Here is an 18269-nt window from a genome sequence, read left to right as displayed (position 1 = left end):
TTCAACTGAACGTAAGACTGCTTAATTATTTTCCTAACATGAGCTCCCTAGCGCTGGGAATCAGCGTTGAGCACCTGAACTGTCACCCTGGAAGTTCCTACTGTAGGCACTCAACACACACCAAAAAAAAAATAGATGCCTAAATTTTAAATTTGTTGTCAGATCTAGGCACCTAACTCCTTAATTTACGACTCTAAATCTTTTGAATATTGGCTTCCTAGTAAATGAAAGCAGAATAAGATCAGATTGGCCCATCCAGTCTGCCCAGTTGTGATTCTTCCATTTTTGGTAGATAAACAAGTAAATTCCCATCTCAGCCCAACAACAGCTCAAGTCTTTTACCCGAACTTTCAATCTTTTCCCACCTCTGCCCTCCGTATCAATCCCAAGCATACCCAGATTCTGGGTGTGACAGACACCTGCTTTGGTTAGCATTAAAGCCTGGGTGCATCCTTAGCTAGCTAGGTTAGTGAAGGGGGGGGGGGGGTTACCATATAAATGCAACTCCTCCCTTTAAGGGGGCTGGAATGGACATCCTCCAGAGAGTCAGGGAGCAGTCCTTTATGGTTTGCTAGCAGTTAGGAGGTAATGAAGAACTTTTATGCATGTTAATTTTTCAGGTCCAGTCAGAAGAGCCAGGCAAACCTGCCTGATGAGCCTGATCAGAGTCGGTAGAGTATTTCCTTCTAGTCCACTCACTGGCTGGTTGGGATTTTCCCCCTGGGTTGTTTTTTTTTTTTTTTCCGGGTTTTGACACATGTTCTTGGTAAGAGCCTTGGGAGATCCTGGGTACTACCTAGGTTTAGGGCATGGGTTTCGTGCCCTAAACCTAGGTAGTACCCAGGATCTGCCCGGGTTAGGGAAGGACCTGCCCTTCCATGCCCTCAACGAAGATGGAGGAGGTACTGACCTGCTTCAAGGAAGAACGCCGGTGTTAAGCTTTATTAAAAGGGAAAGGACTTGAGTTTGAGATGCAGGAGGAAGATTTTTTGGCGCTCTCTCCCCTTCCTTCCTGCACTGGAGCAGGGCAAGCTGATTGTGTCCAGAGGATCCCTTCAATCAGGGATCCAGAGATAGTGAGAAAGAATTCAGAGAAAACCGGAGAAGCAAATAGAAGATCGCCTAACCATGAGTACGAGCAAAGCAAAGATCACCGAGGACACCCATCCAGCGTCTTCACCCCCTGGGGAGAGAGAGAGAGAGAGGGATTTTACGCTGTGCAAAAGACTGTAGAGATCATTTTTACCAGCTTGGAAGGGGTTTTCCACCCAGCTAAAGGAAGCCTTCCTTTGCGGCCCGGATGCCGCCATCTTCTAGCAGGTCTGAGGCCTGCCCTCACGCGGCAGAAGCCTTCGGTGCAGCTGGGACCGCCTTCTTCATGGAGCAATTGGTTCAGGAACCAACAAGAGAGGGAGCTATTTTAGATTTAATTCTTAGTGAAACGCAGGATTTGGTGAGAGAGGTAACAGTAGTGGGGCCACTTGGCAACAGTGATCATAACATGATCAAATTTAAACTAATAACTGGAAGGGGGACAATAAGTAAATCTGCAGCTCTAACACTAAACTTTCAAAAGGGAAACTTTGATAAAATGAGGAAAATAGTTAGAAAAAACTGAAAGGTGCAGCTGCAAAGGTTAAAAGTGTTCAACAGGCATGGACATTGTTTAAAAATACAATCCTAGAGGCACAGTCCATATGTATTTCACACATTAAGAAAGGTGGAAAGAAGGCAAAACGATTACAGTCATGGTTAAAAGGTGAGGTGAAAGAGGCTATTTTAGCCAAAAAAAAACCATCCTTCAAAAATTGGAAGAAGGATCCATCTGAAGAAAATAGGATAAAACATAAGCATTGTCAAGTTAAGTGTAAAACATTGATAAGAAAGGTGAAGAGAGAATTTGAAATGAAATTGGCCATAGAGGCAAAAACTCATAATAAAAACTTTTTAAAATATATCCGAAGCAAGAAACCTGTGAGGGAATCGGTTGGACCATTAGATGACCGAGGGGTTAAAGGGGCTCTTAGGGAAGATAAGGCCATTGCAGAATGACTAAATGAATTCTTTGCTTCCGTGTTTACTAATGAGGATGTTGGGGAGATACAAGTTTTGGAGATGGTTTTCAGGGGTGATGAGTCAGACGAACTGAATGAAATCACTGTGAATCTGGAAGATGTAGTAGGCCAGATTCACAAACTAAAGAGTAGCAAATCACCTGGACCGGATGGTATGCATTAGTGTACTGAAGGAACTAAAAAATGAAATTTCTGATCTATTAGTTAGAATTGTAACCTATCATTAAAATCATCCATTGTACCTGAAGACTGGAGGGTGGTCAATGTAACCCCAATATTTAAAAAAGGCTCCAGGGGCAATCCGGGTAACTATAGACCAGTGAGCCTGACTTCAGTGCCGGGAAAAATAGTGGAAACTATTCTAAAGACCAAAATCGTAGAGCATATAGAAAGACATGGTTTAATGGAACACAGTCAACATGTATTTACCCAAGGGAAGTCTTGCCTAACAAATCTGCTTCATTTTTTTGAAGGGATTAATAAACATGTGGATAAAGATGAACCAGTAGATGTAGTGTATTTGGATTTTCAGAAGGCATTTGACAAAGTCCCTCATGAGAGGCTTCTACGAAAACTAAAAAGTCATGGGATACGAGGCGATGTCCTTTCGTGGATTATAAACTGGTTAAAAGACAGGAAACAGAGAGTAGGATTAAATGGTCAATTTTCTCAGTGGAAAAGGGTAAACAGTGGAGTGCCTCAGGGATCTGTACTTGGACCAGTGCTTTTCAATATATATATATATATATAAATGATCTGGAAAGGAATATGACGAATGAGGTTATCAAATTTGCAGATGATAGAGTAGTTAAATCACAAGCAGATTGTGACACATTACAGGAGGATCTTGCAAGGCTGAAGATTGGGCATCCAAATGGCAGATGAAATTTAATGTGGATAAGTGCAAGGTGTTGCATATAGGGAAAAATAACCCTTGCTGTAGTTACATGATGTTAGGTTCCATATTAGGAGCTACCACCCAGGAAAAAGATCTAGGCATCATATTGGATAATACTTTAAAATCATCAGCTCAGTGTGCTGCAGCAGTCAAAAAAGCAAACAGAATGTTAGGAATTATTAGGAAGGGAATAGTTAATAAAACAGAAAATGTCATAATGCCTCTATATCACTCCATGGTGAGACCGCACCTTGAATACGGTGTACAATTCTGGTCTCTGCATCTCAAAAAAGATATAGTTGCTATGAAGAAGGTACAGAGAAGGGCAACCAAATGATAAAGGGGATGGAACAGCTCCCCTATGAGGAAAGGCTGAAGAGGTTAGGGCTGTTCAGCTTGGAGAAGAGATGGATGAGGGGGATATGATAGAGGTCTTTAAGATCATGCGAGGTCTTGAACGTGTAGATGTGACTCGGTTATTTACACTTTCGAAAATAGAAGGACTAGGGGGAATTCCATGAGGTTAGTAAGTAGCACATTTAAGACTAATTGGAGAAAATTCTTCTTCATTGAACGCACAATAAAGCTCTGGAATTTGTTGCTAGAGGATGTGGTTAGTGCAGTTAGTGTAGCTGGGTTCAAAAAAGGTTTGGATAAGTTCTTGGAGGAGAAGTCCATTAATGGCTATTAATCAAATTTACTTAGGGAATAGCCACTGCTATTAATTGCATCAGTGGCATGGGATCTTCTTAGTGTTTGGATAATTGCCAGGTTCTTGTGGCCTGGTTTGGCCTCTGTTGGAAACAGGATGCTGGGCTTGATGGACCCTTGGTCTGACCCAGCATGGCAATTTCTTATGTACATCTGCCAACATTCTTCCTGCCTTGTTCCCATAGCAATAACATTTACATACAATATTCTGCAATGATTTATATGCTCTTTGTTGCAATAAGTCATTCATAACTGTGTGTAGCCTAAGAAACTCTTGTCACATCTGTATCGAAGAATTAGCATTCAAGGCAGATTTGCAGTGCTTTAATTGGGAGTCAAGTAGCAGAATCTAACTGGCTAATTTTAAAAGGAATGCGTTTGTGCCCATAAATGCGCGAACCGGCATGGGAGCAGAGATATGATGCGATTTTATATCGTGCACGCAAGTACTCACATATCATTTTAAATCCCCCTGAGCATGCAATGTTAAGAGGCGTCTCAAGTAAATGTCCCGCGTGTATTTCCACTAGGGCTTTAGAGGCTTTTACGCGTGAATGCAGGCAGATTTTAAAACTGCTCGTGCGAGGGGAAAAAACAGTTTTTCTAATTAGTCCAGCAGTTTGTCCAGCTGATATTGAGGTCTTCAAGACCCTCTGGTTTTTCATCCCGTAAGCATCCCAATTGATCCCGAACCATCACACTGTGCTGAAAGCCCTAAAACTCAAGATCTCTAGACTTGCTCCTCATCAGGACCTGAGCAAAGTTATGCATATAACACACGGACGCGCGCCATGGTCGGCTTTTTTGAAATTCGGAGTTACTTGCTAAGTCTTAGCCCCACCCCAGAACACCATGCCCTGCCCCTCTCCCATCCCCTTATTCTTGACGCTTGGATGGGTGTCTACGCACGTACTTCACAGATTCTTAACATTTACGTTGCCCACACGCAGCCTGACCCCGCTGCCTTTCAGGTGGCAGCAATCCCGAAAAGTGTTCCAAAAAGAATAAATGTTCACATGGTTATACCCCTGACCCCTCCTGAAACCACTCCATTTAAAAGAAAATTATCCCCCTGCCCAACCAACTCCCCCCCTTTAAAGTAACACCTCACCCCTGTTCCCCTTGTCAAAATCAACATCTCTGGGATTCTAGTGTCCCTTCCCTCATCCCCAACCAAAAATGAAAACCCTGGTGGATCCCCAACCCATCCTCCTCCATTCCTCAATTTATTATCACTGATGTTCAATGGCGACCTGGAGCGCCCCCCAAACTCTGGACTTACTCAATGCCATTTTGAAAATGGTGTCAACCTGATTTTGCCCCCATGATGTGATAGGGGCAAAGGCAGGTCGACACCATTACTGATTATTTGCATGCACGGTATTTAGGTTAATTTATGCATGTAAAAAAAGTCAGCTCATTTCAATAAGGGGAGGAAACATGGAAGAATAACCCGCGATACTACACGACAGCACCATGTGCTGTTTAACGCACAATATCGCCTTCTCGCGGTTTAGAAAATCTACCGGTTACTTTGCTCAACACCTAAATTAGGTGTATAAATTTAGGTGCTTATTCCTTCCTGAATATCAGCCTCAAAGTGTCTCTGGTTGCTGCTCTGGAACTAAGTGCTTCCTGAATATTAAAATACAAAGCAAAATGTTTCAATTTAACATATTACTATACTCACCCTGAGATCAGTTATATCTGCAAGCTTGGCTGTCATATTTTGTTTGGCAATTTTTATGTCACCAAGTTTCCCTTGAAGTTGCTCAACCTTTTTCTCCAGTTTGCGAACAGTCAAGCTCTGCGCATCATCTGCACTCAGCAAGGCCTGGTGCTCTTTTTCTCTTTCAAGCTGTTTGATTTTTTTTTCTAGCTGTTCCAGCTGTGAATTCTTAAGCTCCAGTTTTTCCTTCAGAGAGTTTACCTGTATGGAAAGAAGTTCACTTTACATGAAAGCAGATCTCTCCTTGTGTATGCTTCACACAGGGTCAGAGCTTTAATGCTATTTTTAACATCCACTCCTTCCCCAAATTAATGGTGGACTGTAATGGAATGTACCTTGCCAGTTTGAAACCTCTGGAAAATATCAGAGGCAGCAAAGGGAATCTTGTTCCCATCCCCCATAGGTGCAGGTGGCAGGAGCTGGGCCAGGGAACAGGCAGAAAGAGAGAAGAGACACGGGTTGGAATTTACTGACGGGCAGGGGCTGATATCCTCCCATGCCCCAGCCATGAGCTGAAAGGCAAAAACCTGAAGCCAGGAGGAGACTCAGGATGGTCTAGCTGAGAAAACAAGAGAATGGTAATTGAAAGGGACTGCCTGAAGTAAGTGAGAGACTGTTTTGTTTTCCTTACTGAACTGAACTGAAGTGAGGGAATCTCTCAAAGGTGTGGCTAGGGCCTCAGCTTTAGTACATGAACTGTGAAGGAGAAACAGATTGGGACAATTTTGGGGTTTTTTTCCTCTTTCTCTTGTGTTTTCCTGATATCTGAGTTGAGCTTTTGAGGGCCTGACACAAGCCCATCTAGCTTGTGAGGGATAGGGTTGCCAACTGGCTTCAGATTTTCAGGACAGGTTAATCCAGTCCTGGTTTATCCTACTGCATGCAGGGTCTTGTAGTTCTGACTTCCCTATTGCATTTCCTTAGAACAGCAAGATTACAAGTCCCTGCATGCAATGGGATAAAACCAGGACTCGATCAACCTGTCCTGAAAATCTGGAGCCAGTTGGCAACCCTAGTGAGGAACTGCAAGAGAGTAACTGGCCAGGGCCTGCTTTCCTATCCTATGAATTGGGGTGGTTCAAGACGCCATGAAACGGAGTGAGGGTAACCTCCACATATGCTATTCTGAAGACTCGGCCTATGGCTAACGAAAGGTTTGTCTTAAGTGACACCAACTCACCAAGATGACCACTGGGGTGTTGAACTCTCCAGAGGACCAAAAAGAGTTACTTTACTGTAAAACTGCACTTCCAGAGTAAGTAATGGAAAATTATCTGTACAATAAATAATTTCAAACTTAAAAGATCTTTGTCCTGAAGACTGATTAAGAAGAAATGTTAGCTGTCTGGAGGAGGGAAATTCGTGTATTTCTTATTGAGCCAGCACAGTAAAAAAGCTAATTATACAGAAATTTGTAATAAAGCCAGCCAGTGGTTTGAAAAAAAAAAAAGGCAAGCATTTAAAAAGAACTGTTTGCAGTACAAGGAAACAGGGATTTCAGCCTGCTACAGAAGGTTTGCATTGAACAGAAATCGTTAAAGACTGCCTTGCATTTGAATGAGCCTCTCACGCCCACAGTGTGAGAAGAACCAAGCATAAAAAACCCTAAATTGTAAAGATTTACACTTCGGAACTAACTTTCAGGCCGATACAGTACAGTGTACAGACGCGCGCTTTCCCTGTATTGTTTCCCTGTATCGTTTTTACTGTATCGGCCTGTTTGTGTCTGCAAGGTATTTAAGAAGCAAACGCAGATTTAAAAGTCAGCCCAAACTGTAAACAAGGAATACTAGGAGCAGTAAGGAAGCATTTGGCTTTGTGTAATTTGAGCTCTCGGCGGGAAAAAATCTAAGGCAACTCCTGCCATTTATAATTTAATATTTTTATTGAATTATAACATCTTTTCACAAATGCAATAATCAAGAAAAGTAAAGAAGTTTAAATAACAAAAAAGGTAATTTCACATATATCATATTACATAACATTCCTAGTCCACATCAAGGGTAGGAAGGGGGTTTCCCATTGCTATTGCATGCCTATTCCTTATGCAACCCTAAATCCTAACAAAACATTATTCCTATTGTGGAGTTTTATCCCTTAAGAATCTTTCCAGGTGGGTAGGATCAGTAAAGATAAATTTATTAGTCTGAAAAGTTATTAGGCATTTACAAGGAAATTTTAGAAAATAACTGGCCCCTATATCAAGAGCCTGTTTCCTCAAATTTAGAAATTGTTTCCTACGTGCTTGAGTAGCACGGGAAACATCTGGGAAAATTTGGACTTTATGCCCACAAAAATTAAGAACTCCTGCCATTTAAACAAAGGATTTAACAACTGTACTTAAGTCCATTCAAGTTTCCCTGGGCCGAGAAACTCACCCCTCCCTCCTACCACTGCTATAGGCAGAGGGCAATCTGTTGTCATAGCAACAGGAGCTCTGCTGACTTTACTGACTGAGCAGTAAAGGACTAACAACAAAGAACTGAATAATTGTGACGATTTCATTAAGAATTATTAAAGGGTTCTGAAGCAAAACACTGGTGAGTGTGTAGAATCGAACTGAATAAAAAAGACTGAATTCAAGTGAGCACAAACCACTTGGGAGATCGAGATTGAAAGGACAGAGTGAAAGCTGCTCTGCTCCTCCCCAGTCCTTTTGTTACACATCTTGCCGCCAAAAAAGGGCAGAAGCCCTTCCCTCTCCCCTGCCAGGCTTCAGCAGCAGGAAGCAAAGAGCAATCACTAAAAGACAAACTTCTGAAGTGTTAATTACCAAGAGCCACACCACATAGAACAGCTGCAGCTTCATTTCCAAACCTATCAGCTCATCACAGAAGAGTATCTCGAGTTCTTGACATGAACTAACAATGCAGAAAGCCTTGAAGAAAAGGGCTGCCAACAGAACTTGTACCAAATACGCCAAGAAATGGTAATGGACACCATAACAGTGCAGACGTAGATCACCCAACAAGCGAGACCGGCTCTCAGCAGTCTCGCACCTCCAAGTGTACATCGAGGTCCGCAAAGTCACGCTGGTCAAGGCACTCGAGCCACTCTCAACTCAGCTCTATCATCCTCCAAAAGAAAGCAAAGTCTGAAGCAGCTATGACACGCATGCAATACATTGAACAAGAAGCAGCCCTTAAAAAGGAAGAGCTCAGAATAGAAGAACAGCAAAAATCCGCTGCTGCTACAGCTGCTGCCCAGGTACGCAGAAAGGCAGAAGGGCCCCAGCTGAACACCCCGAGCCTAAACAGGAGACAGTTGACCAAAGACAACCCGAGCCAATGCACAACAAGAGTGATGTGCATAGTCAAACACAGGACATCCGCCCAGCAAGGCCTGCTACCTTTCAGGACGAGTCTTCAGAAAGCAAGACTCGTCCTGAAAGGCAAGGTACATGACCCACCGAGAATTCATAACCGTAGGGCTCTACATGTTCAATGACTGCCCTAAGAGTTACAGGGCATGGAAATCTGACTTCCAAGATGCTGTGAAGGATCTGAGACTGACCCTGAAGGAAGAGATGAACTTGATGATGAAATGGTTGGGACATGAATCGGCCAAACACGTGACAAGATTAAAAGACGTCCACCTAGATGATCCTCCTACAGCCCTAAAAGAGGTGTGGGAGAGACTTGAGCGATACTATGGGGACCCAGTTGCCATAGAGAATGCGTGGTTCAAGGAAATGGAAAACTTTCCAGAAATATCCAGAAAGGATAACTGAAAGTTACAAGAATTGGGAGATCTCTTCCAAGAGGTGGAGACAGCGAAGGCTAAACTAATTTATCCGGGTCTCAACCCTTTGGACACATCACGAGGCACGAACACCATCATAAATAAATTGCCAAGTGATATACAAGATAAATGGGCATCTCATGGTGCACAGTACAAAGAGGATAACAAAGAGTACTCACCTTTCCATGTCTTCGCAAAGTTCATACGAGACTTAGCAAGGCGCAGGAATGATCCTAGCTTCTCATACAGCACACATGAGAGACCCAGAATCAGCCACCGAGTGGGGGAAAGGCCAACCAAGGAGCATGGCGGCAGCAGGAAGCCCATTTCTGTACACAAAACAGAAGTGTCGCCTACGGCATCTACATCAGATCAACTTCCCAATATGGATAGGACAGAGAATCCAGACCGGCATTGCCCCATACACAAAAAACCTCACCCACTCTTTCAAAGGGAAACCTTTGAAAGAGCACAAAGTACTGTTGAAAAAGTACAGAATTTGCTACCGGTGCTGTTCTTCATTTAACCACATGGCTAAGGACTGTGAAATAGCCATTAAGTGTTCAGAGTGTGGGAGTGACCAACACGATAGCGCCCTGCACCCTAATGGAACAAGATTTCACCCTTTGGGAACCTTACACCCCTGCCCAGACCACGGCGGGGAGGAGAAGGATGAGCAAATACCAGAACCTGAAGTGTTCCCCAAATACACACAAGTATATGGGAGAAACAGCGACGGGAAATCCTGCACAAAAATATGCTTGGCCAGAGTATATCCCAAACAGTCACCTGAGAAGGCAGTCAAAATGTATGTCATCATAGATGAGCAGAGCAGAGCAACAGATCCCTGGCAAGGCTGGAATTCTTCGACTTGTTTGACATCTGTCAACACTACTCTCCGTACAACCACAAAACCTGCTCAGGACTCACCCGTGTGACAGGGAGGAGAGCAGGCGGATATGTGATAGAAACGATAGATGGCAGCAACAAGTCAAACTTGCCCACGTTCATTGAGTGCAACCAGATGCCTGACAACAGAGTTGAGATTCCCACACCAGAAGCCACTCGGTACTATTCTCATCTAAAGTCCATAATGCACCAGCTCCCACCACTAGACCCGGAAGCAGAAATCCTGCTGCTATTGGGTAAAGACGCACCAGCACCGACCAAGGTCTTGGAGATGCGTGATGGCCCAACAGCCGGTCCCTACACTTACCGACTCACCTTGGGATGGGTGATAGTCGGCGAAGTCGGCTTGAAGTGAACAAGGAGACCAAGCGTTCAGGCATACACCACAAATGTCTCAGAGGATAGAAATCCTACCCTATTTGAACCATGTCCTAATCACCTAAGCACCAAGGAGATCCTAAGCTGTGAAGAACCGAATCTCAATTCAGCTACCAGTCGGATCGCCCCCCCATTAGATGCAGAGGAACATCTAGAGGACCTAGTGCTTCAAGTCACCAAGGATTACGACAAACCTACCCTTTCGGTAGGGAATAATAGTCCATCGCCTGCAGTGGCCACGCCCGGGCTCAGAAGGACAGCCCAAGAAGGGGATAAAGAGTACGACGCAGATGCCAGACGCCTCGTGGAAAAGGACTTCTACGTAGATGATGAGCTAAGGTCCTTACCTACTGCAGAGGAAGCAATACTGACAAGCGCCAGTCTAAGGCTTCACAAAATAGTTTCTGACAGTCCTGAAGTAACGAAGGCAACTCCTTCAGATGATCATGCCAGAGATTCAGAGAACTCGGACCTGAGAGTGGACACACCTCCTCTCCAACAGAGCCTTGGGTTAAATTGGGATCCAAAGAGTGACGTCTTCACGTCCCAAGTCTCGACCCAAGGTGAACCGTACACTCACAGAGGTGCCCCGTCCACAGTCAACAGCCTGCACGATCCACTGGGGTTTGTGACTCCAGCCACGATACAAGGAAGAGCCTTGTTAAGAGAGCTTTCATCAAGTGCTACCGAGTGGGACACCCCACTACCTCAAGCAAGGAAGCCAGAATGGGAAAAGTGGAAGAGCCCCCTAAAAGCACTCGAATAGTTCCACATACCACGCACCCACATTCCAACACCACTCAATATGGCCAACCGCAAGGAGATCTGCATCTTCTCGGACACATCAATGAAGGCCGTAGCTGCGGTAGGCTTTTTGAGAGCGACAGACGCAGAAAGAACAGTCGTGGAGACTTCATTTTCGGCAAAGCCAAGCTAGCACCACAGCCTAACAACACCATATCACGTTGAGAATTGTGTGGAGCGGTGCTAGCAGTGGAAACAGTGGAGTTAACGACAGCCAAAATGGACATTTGAATTGATGCCGTCCGTCTTCACATGGACAGCAAAGTCATACTGAGCTACATCTACAACCAGACAAGAATGTTCCATGTATCTGCTCAGCTCTGGGGTTCAGCCACCCAGACCCGCTCCGACTGTGGAACCGACTTCATAGGGACCTGTAAAGAGTTGAGCATTACATCTGTCATGCCTTTAATGCAAAAGACTATTAACATTCCTGTGCTACACGGAAACGTGACGGCGGGGAGCTCCACAAGTAACAAGTCCAACATCTTGCCAACTCCTTTTGGATCCATCGGAAGAAAGAGTACTTGCCGACTCTCCAGCATTGAAGCAAAAGGCAATCCAAGATCTTCTACAGGCCCATCAATGGGGTGGTACTCCTCAGACCACATGAAGAAACTTGAACTTTGTGGACCATTGTCCACACCAAAGACTCTTTCTCTCTTTGTGTTGTCTGTCTTTCGTTTCAGCTTGGTGAAACCCCGTGACGAAGACATCACCTATCGCCTGGACGACCGAGATGATTGGGAACTCCCTCGAACATCGAAAGACCCAGTTACAATGGACTTTGCATTGTTGCATAATGATATAAGATCTGATATAGTGGTATCTTGCGATACCAGACAGGGAATGTTCTGTCCCCAGCAGTGGGTACATGTGGGCATCTGTATATACTTTGCAGTTTAACTATGTCTAGTGCAGTCCTTATTTGTATCCCATGATAAAAGCCTGTGAGCCCTGCCTTTAAGGGGAGCTTTGCCTTTAAGAGAAACTCCCTCCCCCCTGCTTCTCTCATTGGGAAGGGTCTGCATGCTCTCTCAAGCTAACTTGAGTCTTCTTAAGTGCCTTATTGACTCAAGGAACTGCCCTTCATGCTCCCCCCCCTGCGTCACATGGATCCTAGGCTCGCTACCATTGGATCTCACCCTCTAGCCCCAGCTTGTGGGGACGTTTCCTGTAATCACTCTCCAAGGACTTTTAGTCAGTCTAAGCCAAGCGGCTTCAAAGCCAGAAGTGCCTGCGACCTCTGTAATACAATTAGCTTTTTTACATTTCTTCTTATCGTTTTAATTCTAAAGATAAATCAGCTTCAGAACCCCTTGTCTTCTCACCCTGCAACCCAAGAAACTCCATCTCCCTTCTCCTGCCTACCTCCAGCTACAAAGATCTCTGCCTGAGGCATATGCATTTGGAATGCGAATAATTGTAAGTAATGGAAAATTATCTGTACAATAAATAAATTCAAACTTAAAAGATCTTTGTCCTGAAGACTGATTAAGAAGAAATGTTATCTGTCTGGAGGAGGGAATTTCGTGTATTTCTTATTGAGCCAGCATGGATGTGGTTAGTGCAGTTAGTGTAGCTGGTTTCAAAAAAGGTTTGGATAATTTCTTGGAGGAGAAGTCCATTAACTGCTATTAATCAAGTTTATGTAGGGAATAGCCACTGCTATTAATTGCATCAGTAGCATGGGATCTTCTTAGTGCTTGGGTAATTGCCAGGTTCTTGTGGCCTGGTTTGGTCTCTGGTGGCAATTTTTTATGTTCAAGTAAGAAAAGAACCGTAGAGAAATTCTTATAAGCATTATTTTCTGAGTTTAATGGGAAACTTTTTTTTTTAAATTTTGGGCTAGATCCATAAGTTTTATGGAGGTCAATATTCAAAGCCATTTAGATAGCTAATTCACATGTTATCTACCTAAATGGCAAGTTCTGAATATTCATCTTCGTTATCTGGCTAAAAGTTAGTCGGATAAGTCATTATCCAGTTAAGATTTAGCCAAATAAGAAAGGGGCATTTTAGGGGGTTTCCTGGGGTGAGGTTATTAAAATAACTTGTCTGGCTAACTCCAATTTTTGGAGTTAGCCAGATAATTTATTTGGCTAACTTTAGACATGCCTGCTGCCAGGTCTAAAGTTACCTGGCCCCGAGTGGCTGGATAACTTCAGTCTTTACTGGCTATATTCAAAAGAATGTAGCCGGTTAAGCGCCAAACTGCATTTAAAAAAAAAAAATTAAAATGTTGCAGGCCTAGTGGTCCTATCACTGCCCCCCCCCCCCCCCCCAACACACACACACGCACAAAATCAAGGCCCTGCCGGGTCAAGTTCAGGCCCTCCCTTCCAGTATTTTAGATGTGAAAGATCTTCAGCCTGGATCATGGTAGCTGCCCATCATGTCCCCCGCCCGGTGCTTCTAAGGTTGCTAGGGGAGTTATGCTGTACGTGTATTGCTTCCAGAGTGGTATCTCTAGCAACCATAGAAGTGCTGGGCTCTGGGACCCAGTGATCCCAGCTGAAGATCTTTCATATCTAAGGTACTGGAAGGGTGGGAGGGAGTTGTACAGCAAGGCAATTTGTGGCATATTTTTGACTGGATCAGAAATCAGGTGTGAGGGGAAGCTGCACTGGCCTTTTAATATTAACTTTGCAAAGACTTTTGAGGGGGGTCTGAGGAGGGGAAGAGTTCTGGACTTGGCCCAGCAGGCCCTGGATTCAGTGCTCTTGTGTGTGTGTTGGAGGGGGAAGTTATGAGGCCAATAGGCTCACAACATTTTTTTAATGCAGCTCAGCACATAAGTGGCTATTTTCTTCTGAATATAGTTAATACAGCAGAGTTGCTTACCTGTAACAGGTGGACAGCGGGATATCAGCGCTCACACATGGGTGGTATCATCAGATGGAGCCCAGCACGGATTCGGGAAGTAATGTGTACACAGACAAAGTATATACATAAGTAATTTTATAAGGACAAAAAGCACTAAAAACAATACTCTGTGCGTGAATCATATCTAGCTGGTCAAGTGCTAGTGTAAAATCTCTGGTAGGTCACAAATTCCATAAATAGCAGGGGACCAGAACTTTGCAAACCACAGCCAAAGGGGTTTTTTTTCAAATACTGGGCTACTGTAACTTTTTTGTTTCTGAATCTTACAAAATAACGCCCCGTCAATGGCTCATCTCTGAACAGCTAATAACCTTAAGGGGCCTATGTACTAAGCATTTTTCCCCAAAGACGTAAAATAGGAAAAAACCCTTTAATACAGTGGTCCCCGACCTTGTCCTGGGGGCCCACCAGCCAGTCGGGTTTTCAGGATATCCACCATGAATATGCATGAGATAGATTAGCATGCACTGCTTCCATAGCATGCAGATTTATCTCATGCATATTCATGGTGGATATCCTGAAAACCCGACTGGCTGGTGGGCCCCCAGGACAGCGTTGGGGACCACTGCTTTAATATATCAGGCCCCATGATCTCAGCTTAGGGAATTTAAGTGACTTGCTCAAGGTCACAGTGAATAGTGAACGTTCCTGTCTTGCCCTCTTAAGGTTCTAGTCATTTTGAGTCACCAAAGTGAAGATTTAAGACTGACCTTCTTCTGCAGGTTGTAGATGAGAGCCTTGCTTTCACTAAGACATTCTTTATCCAGTGTACTTAGCTCTTCGGCGGTGTCCAAGAGTAATTCGTACTGGGACTGGAGACTTCCTGTTGAAATATTTTGATGTATCTTTAGTTTCTCTGCCAACTGCTGTAAAAATCTCATGAGCTGTAGAGGAAAAAGTGGTATTATATTGTAATGACTTACATTTCTTTATATTCAAGGTTTTAAAAGCGCATCAGCTACAGCAAAGGAGTCAAATTTCCGTTTTTAGGCTTATTTTTTTTTCTGGCATGCCATCCTTGACATTTTAGCTGATTTCAATACTTTTGCAACACTAGCCATAAATAACAAAAACCGCAGTTTTAAGCTGGCCATGTTTTTTAACATACTTTTGTTGGCACCTTTCCTTTCCTTTCGGGTTTGAGTGATGCAAAAACACAAATGTTATCAGATTTAATGGGCATTTGAAACTGTATTACAGATGAATGTAGTAAGTAATTGGTTTATGCTGCATAAAGAAAAGTAAACCAGAATATATGCTTCATAGAAAGCTCTCAAGTGAGCTCTGCATCCAAGCCATTTTGGGTCCTGATCGTAGAGCTAAGCAAATCTGTGTCTGATGAGTGCAGACAATGGGTCTTCAGAGCACACTAGGTGCTACGAGATGTGGCAAGAATGCTTTCCTACTGGCACTTTTTCCTCTGAGTTGGCATATAGCTAACACGCCAGTGTGGTGTTAGCGGACACTGTGCCGCTGAATCTACCATCCTTCAAGTGACATGTTAAAGTGAGATTCTGTCTGCTCTAAATTTGATTACATTCCTTACAGAGCAAACCATCAAGGCAAGGAACAAACAAATCATATAAAATGTCAAATGCAGACGTAGGCAATCAGGGAGGGCTGTAGGTGTTCCCCTCATTTTACATCTAAAACAAAATCCCTCTCTCATTCGGGTCCCTAACAAAGAAGAAAACTTTGGTCATATAAGTTCCAGTCCCCCCATTGTGGGTGTAGCCGACAGCCAGTCTGGTTACCAGTCAGACAGTGAAACTTTTGAGAAAGATAATTAGAGGAAGATGCATGTGATGCAGCCCCTCCCTCTGAGGGTGCTGGGATGGACATTCCCCTCATGTACAGAGAGCTTGGCAAGGGGGGGGGGGGGCAGTATAGTTTGCTGTTTTGGAGGAAGGTTGGAGAGTTTTCCCTTGGTTGATTTTTGGCCTACCTGGAGGCCTGGCTCCATCCTGTCTAGGACCCTTTGGGATGGGTCAAGGACTCCACTGTTGCAACCCTCTCCATAGGTTGTCCTGGGACTAATTTTAGGGATTTTGGACTTTTGCTGGATAGGAGCCTTGTGAGACACATGGGCCTTTCCTGGATTCAGGGCATGAGGAACCCTGTGTTTGGGATGCCTTGGACAGAGAAGACCTGCCCTTCAGAGGTGGTGTCCCGCTGCAAGGAACAACTCTGGTGTTCGTATTTTTTGGGGACAAGAAAGACTTTTGGTTAGTTGCCCAGGAGAAAGATTGTTGCCCTCTTTCATGCTTGGAGCGAAAAACAGCCCAAGCCGCTGTTTAGACACAGGATCCCACCCAACTGGGATCCCCACAGGAAAAAGTATGAGAAAAAGAACAAGAGTGAAGATCTGCTAACTGTGAGTAAGTATTTATTTATATCTTTGAGAACACCCATCTGGGGACTTCACCTGGGGTGAGAGAGGTTTGGACTCTCTATGTAAGGACAGGATTTTGGCCACCTTTGAAAGGGGTTTCCCGGCCAGCTTAGGGTTACCTTACCCAAAGTACCTCCATTCCAACTAATGCAGGAGGATGGATGGATCCTTTGCCAGCAAGCAAGACTCCTGCACAAATAGAGGTAGAAACTAGGGATGTGCAAACAAAATTCAAAAGCATGATGAATAAGGGCAATTTGTTCCATTTGAGGGGCCCCGAAACAAATCGGGGCCACCCGAATGAAACGAACCTTATTCATTGCATTTGTTTGAAAATGCATCAGGCCTAAGGCTAGGCCCGAAGCCAAGGCCTCGCCTAGGGCATAGGCCAAGGGTCAAAGTATGGGCTGCAGCCTAAGCCCGAGCATAATGCCAGGGTCTTGCCCTAGGCCCGCCAATGCCGGGGACTCGGCTAAGACCCGAAAAAGGTCTTACCCAGTGGTTCTCAACCCTGTCCTAGGGACCCCCCCAGCCAGTCGGGTTTTCAGGATATCCACAATGAATATGCATGAGAGAAAATTTGCATACACTGCATCCATAACATGCAAATTTTCTCTCATGCATATTCATTGTGGATATCCTGAAAACCCGACTGGCTGGGGGGGTCCCTAGGACAGGGTTGAGAACCTATTCCATCGGGTATCTGATGGCAAGGTCGGGCCTCGGCCTGGACCCAGGCCCGATGCCGTGACCCAACCCAGAGGCTGGGTCGCAACACCTGGGCCTCAGCCTAGGCAGGAGTCCTGACCGAGGCCTGATGCCATGACCCCACCCGGGCCAGGTCCTGATGCCAGGGCGGCAGCCCAGACCCAGACCTGCGTCAGTCCTGGGTCCGGGCCAAGGCCCCAGTGTCGGGACCAGGCCTTCAGGCCTAATCCTAGCTGGCAGATCCCAAACGGACTGGGTAAGTGGGGGCTAGGGGAGATCCTGGCCCCAGCATTTTTTCCGGGAGGGTGGGAGGCTTCACTTTTGTTTTTTGGCCATTTTGGGGATTGTGTTATTTTTTTTAATTGCTTGATTTGTGTTTTTTTTTTCACACAAATAAAACAAATCAAGCAATCCATGAACCAAAACTTGTGTGGAAAAAACTCCCGAAAATGAATCGAACAACAAAAATGAATTTTTTTTTCTTCTGCACATCCCTAGTAGAGACTGTAAACCAAAGAGAAATACTGAGGCAAATGCCCACCTCCTGAAAAACCCCAGCTACTTCCTAGAAGCCTTCTTACTTGCTTTCTCTCAATGTTATAGCCATCTTTGAGCAAGTCGTCCGAAGCCAGCTTCCCTTTCAGATGTCTCAGGGAGTCCCTGTGCTCTTGCAGCGTTTCCTCAGTTTTATAAGACTTGCTCAGGGCTTCCTGATACAGCTCCTGCTGCTGCTCCAGCTGCTTCATTAGCACAGTTACTTTCTTCTGAAGATCCTCGGTTGTCTGTGGGATAAAGCATTACCCTAGCAGGTTAGAACGTTTCCTGCAATAATTCTGCCCGCAGATATCCAAACCATGAAACCAGACCGCAAAATTACATTTTCAGCTGTTTCATACAAATTAACAAGTCCATTTAAAACGGTTTAGACTCTTAACTTTGCGAGTTAGACTGGTACCCAGATTGATACCTAATGAAAACTGGCTAGGGCTGAATTCCCAAATTTAGCCTTCAGTTTTCACTAGGCACCTAAATTTAAGC

General features: G+C 44.5%; 1 protein-coding gene across 5 annotated transcripts in view; it reads right to left on the bottom strand.

Moving 5' to 3' along the window:
* LOC115089807 (coiled-coil domain-containing protein 170-like) overlaps positions 1-18269 on the bottom strand; it is a 172426-nt gene that overhangs the window by 1901 nt on the left and 152256 nt on the right. For all 5 annotated transcript variants that reach the window (XM_029598117.1, XM_029598121.1, XM_029598120.1 and 2 more), the window contains 3 exons: positions 17813-18013; positions 14842-15015; positions 5375-5614 (listed from right to left, as the gene is read on the bottom strand). In XM_029598117.1, the coding sequence (XP_029453977.1) occupies positions 5375-5614; positions 14842-15015; positions 17813-18013 (615 nt within the window). The remainder of the gene's footprint in view (positions 1-5374; positions 5615-14841; positions 15016-17812; positions 18014-18269) is intronic.

The sequence above is a fragment of the Rhinatrema bivittatum genome, chromosome 4 (genome assembly GCF_901001135.1).
Source record: "Rhinatrema bivittatum chromosome 4, aRhiBiv1.1, whole genome shotgun sequence".
In the NCBI taxonomy this organism is placed as follows: Eukaryota; Metazoa; Chordata; class Amphibia; order Gymnophiona; family Rhinatrematidae; genus Rhinatrema; species Rhinatrema bivittatum.
The sequence above is the reverse complement of the archived record's forward strand: the minus strand, read 5'-3'. Positions and strand labels throughout refer to the sequence as shown.